The sequence below is a fragment of the Austrofundulus limnaeus genome, unplaced genomic scaffold, assembly GCF_001266775.1.
Source record: "Austrofundulus limnaeus strain Quisiro unplaced genomic scaffold, Austrofundulus_limnaeus-1.0 Scaffold188, whole genome shotgun sequence".
NCBI lineage: Eukaryota > Metazoa > Chordata > Actinopteri > Cyprinodontiformes > Rivulidae > Austrofundulus > Austrofundulus limnaeus.
The window spans coordinates 1,026,637-1,030,959 of NW_013952590.1; the positions used below are offsets into that span (position 1 = coordinate 1,026,637).

Sequence of the window (4,323 nt, forward strand, 5' to 3'; positions counted from 1 at the left end):
GTTTAAATCAAATAAGCAAAAGAGGATTGAGTTAAAATAAATAAAAGGTATTTAAGCTATGTTTTGAACACCCAAAACACGTCCAACACTTTAAAGCTGGCTGCTTGTGCTCTTTAGGTCAGACACGTTCAGACCGTCGGGAAGCCCCTCTGTTGTTTTCCTCTGCCGGTCTCTGTTTAATGGTGGATGAAATAAAGAAAGTGGCAGTATTTTATTTACTTTGAGCAAGCGAACATCGTGTTCATAAGATAATTAATCCACCAGATAATTCAGAGGTGGTCTGTTCTGTGAGTTTTACTCCAGGAGCTGCGAGGCTTTCATACTACGTTCAGACCGAGCTCTGCTGCCTCTATTTACTGAACCAGTGGCTGCTGATGTCATTATGATTTTGCGTGATGCTGCGTTCAGGACAAGCATGGAAAACTCACCAGTCTTACGCTAAACCRGTCGCAATGATGCGTATAGGTACAGAAACATGGTACCGTTTGATGTTAAGTGAATAGATACTCGGTAGAACCGACAGAATTCGGTCTGTGCATAAAAAAGTATCGAATTCGGTACCCATCCCTAATTTAAAGAAGAAGCCAGCAGATTGTGCTGACAATCAAAAGCAGGTCGTTTTTGAAGTGATAGAAATTTATAATCCAGTATTTTATAGTAATTATGCTATTTTGTTTGTATTCTTTTCCTGGGATCAGCCTTGGCAGATGTACCGAGGACAATAAYTGCCAATGTGAGTGGAACGACCATCCTGCCCTGCAACATCACAGTGGTTGGCGACCTTCCTACGGTGGAGTGGTCCAAGATGGGCATATCGCCAAACATCACCATCTTGTACCGGAACGGCTGTGAGACTTTCGAAGAGAAGAATCCAGAATTCCACCACAGGACAAACCTGGTCCTGAACAAACTGAAAGACGGCAATCTGTCTCAGATTATTCACAACCTGCGTCTGTCTGATGCTGGTATATACCAGTGCAGGACTCGGAGAGGGAATCAGTGGAAGGTTGAATCAACCGTGGACCTTGTAGGTACGGCTCGTCAAAATCTGTGGCTGTGTGGTAGTTTACAAAAAATCATATGTTCACTTTGAAGTGGTACCCAAGCGTGACACTTTGGTTTAATTTCACAGTGTTATGTAACTCCAAGCTTTAAAAAAATACGTCAGAGCATTTCAGACACTTTTGTGGTGAAATTAGATTGTTTGATTYTTGAAGATGTTGTTTTACATTGACTTGATTTCCTTGTTTGGAGTTAMATGAGATGACTGGTGCTGTTTCTATACAGGACAAGGCAGACGTAGAGCTTGGACCACTAAGATCAGGTTGGGTATCAAAGCTTAGGTTTCTATTAAACAAATTTTATTTTATAAACTTTAGTGTTTCCCCTAACCAGTGGTGGGCAGCGCTAATTCAAAAGTTTGTTCCACAAATTTTAAACCGCTAATTATTTTTCTTTAGTTCCGCATGTTCTAAAGCACACATATTATAAATATTTTAGCGTAAGCTAAATAGATACCCAACATTGGCTCAGTTCACCAGAATATATATAGGTTTCCGAAATAACATGAACCATTGTTGCATAACGCTTCCATCTTGTGGCAAAACGGGTTGCTCTCAACCCAACTTACATCTTGTCACGGTTTCAGGAAGTCATTTATGCAAAGAGACATTTGATTCATGGTGTTAATTAAAAAAAAACTTGTTGTGGACTGCACGTTTTGCTGCTTCTTGGTCATTTATTTTTCTTATGTTTGTGGCTTTGGTAAGAAAGCATATATTACGGTTTCTTGCAGAGCTGAAGCGATGCATTCTGGGTAAAGGACCAAGTGGAACCAGTCATTTCACAATAAGAGCCTGAATTTAAACTGTGCCGTGTGTTGCTTGCTTCAATACGACGTGACGTGAGACAGCGGGTTGATGGATGAAGATTCAGCATGTCATAAATTATTATAATGCCTCCCTCTACCCTCTCAAAGCTAAAATAAGTATATAAACAACAATAATTATGGGTGGATTGTTGGGGAAACTTTTATTTTTTTTAACGGTGGTTCTAGAAAAAGATGCGAAAATCATTTGAATAGGAATAAACCAGCTGTAGCTCTTTTAATAACTGGACTTAGACAAAAAATGATTTAAAATAAATAAATAACATGAATTAGCTGCTGGTGCCTTTTCTCAAGCGTGTCCCTCNGGGGGATGGGGCCTCAGATGACGGGCGGTGTAGAATCATGATTGACAGCTCAACACAGGCTGGACAAGGTGTTGCATTCAGGAACCACCAGTTATGAGTGGAATGTTTTCAGTCCAATAAATGTCTCTTATTAGAGGTTATCAGTTCTAAAATGTCTGCAGACTGTCCTTCCTTTACCTCCTGTTAGGTTGGAAGGCACTTATCATCTGTATGYCTGATAATATGCATTCAGGCTTAAGTGGGTTTGGCTTCTCCCCCTGGACGTGGAGTCCAGGCGGTCTGCCAGACTTGCTTTGACCGGGGGAGGCACTCTATCTGCGGCATGGAGATCTAAGCTGTAGCCGGGGCTCGCTCCAGGCTTTGCTGCTAACAGACAGACAGCAGAGTTTTCAGGGTCTGCTCAGATGACTTTCAAACTTTATTCAGCTGTTCTCTGCTGCGATTAACATTTCCTGAAACTATTGTGTGTTTTTATTTCTGTTTGACATGTGAGAGGGGAATATTTTATTTAATCTTAGACAACCAAAATCCAACTATTTAACCAGCCATGCAGTTTGGTTCAAATTTCTGTCAGCTGTAGCTTCCTGAAGGTTCGTCGAACTCCGAGGTGGATTTATTTTATTTATCTTCATATTTTAAAGACAAAGGGGCCCTGCAACGGGGATTAGGGTACTCCACCAATCCTGTCTCCACTTCTGTTGTCCAGGAGGAGTGAGAGTGACATCCAGGAATCGCTGGAGCTCCGCACGGCCAGCTATCAACCAGTCCCCGCCTACAGGGCTTGATCTGTGGCCAAGTTTGGCCAAAATGTCCCCTGTTGCTTCTTGGGCTTATATCTCAAAAATTACTGAACAGATTGCTATGAAACATTCAGGGAATGTTTATTACACTTCCACGAAATGTTCAATACACCACAGAGAACTGATGATTAAAGTTAAAATCATTTCAGAGTGCGTGCACCGCTCTGATCTGATCCAAGAACCGCTGGAGAAACTCCGAGCTGCTGCTCTGAAGCGGTTCTTAGGAGCTGCGCATGCGGTCGGGCTCTGAAATGTTTTAAAATTATTAATCTTCTGTTCTCTGTTGTGTGTTGAACATTTCCTGGAAGTGCAATAAACATTCCCTGAACGTTTCATAGAAATCTGTTTTGTAATTTTTGAGATATTAGCCCACGAAAAAACGGGCATTTTGGCCAGAGTTGGGCTGCAGATCAAGCCCTGTAGGCGGGGACAACATCAGAGCAGCCACTCGGAGTTCTTCTCCAGCGGTGATCAGATAGGAACCGCGCAGGCACTCGTGCTCTGAAATGATTTTAACTTTAAAAATTTTAACTTGATTTTAACTGAAAAATCTCCTTTTTTCAGTTTCAATTTTTTTTATTTTGAACAAAACATATGACCCCAATTTAGCTCCATAAGAAAGAGGAACTTTCTGTCAGATGCTGAGCAGCAGAAAGTATTAACTGGATGATTTCCACGTCTATCAGTTTTTATACGATGCTGTGCAAAAATCTTGAGCCACATAACAGTGAGTCACAGCCTGACTCAGTTGCTTTTTGGTTTGAATGCGTCATGGTTCAGTGTAAAACAGTTTGTCAAATAAACACTCATCTAAGCATGGTCGAGGTCAACAACCGAACCCATGAAAGACCAAGTTTTCATTGGAGGAATACATATCACTCGCAACCTTTCATGCCAGAGCTTTAGACTAAGGTCTGTTGAGAAACAACAGAGTTGTATCTGTTTTTGTTAACCTGCTCAGTCTGACATGATATCGTTACATCACACATGATCTGTTAATGCTTAGACCAGGGGTGGGCAATCCTGGTCCTCGAGGGCCGCTGCCCAGCAGGTTTTATGATTTTCCCTGCTCCAACACACCTGATTCAGACATTGAATTACCAAGTTCTGCACTATGGAGGCTGACACTGACATAACTAGAAAAAAAGTAGAAATATATAAATGGACCAATAAATAAATTTAATTAAAAATGTGCCAATTAAATTTAAAAAGTAGAGCTTAACCTCACGTTTTATAATTTAAGTGACCATATTTATTTTTCCAACCGCTAAAATAAGTATTGAACACGTCACCATTTTTCTCAGTAAATATATTACTAGAGGTGCTAATG

The 4,323-nt window shown here is 40.9% G+C and overlaps 1 protein-coding gene across 1 annotated transcript in view; it reads left to right on the plus strand.

The window, feature by feature from the left end:
- Window positions 1-698: 698 nt before the first annotated feature.
- Window positions 699-4,323, plus strand: part of LOC106524465 (butyrophilin subfamily 2 member A2) — a gene marked incomplete at its 5' end in the record, with an annotated part of 11,847 nt that continues 8,222 nt past the window's right edge. The window contains 1 exon segment of the mRNA XM_014018274.1: window positions 699-1,031. Within this exon segment, the coding sequence (XP_013873728.1) occupies window positions 699-1,031 (333 nt within the window).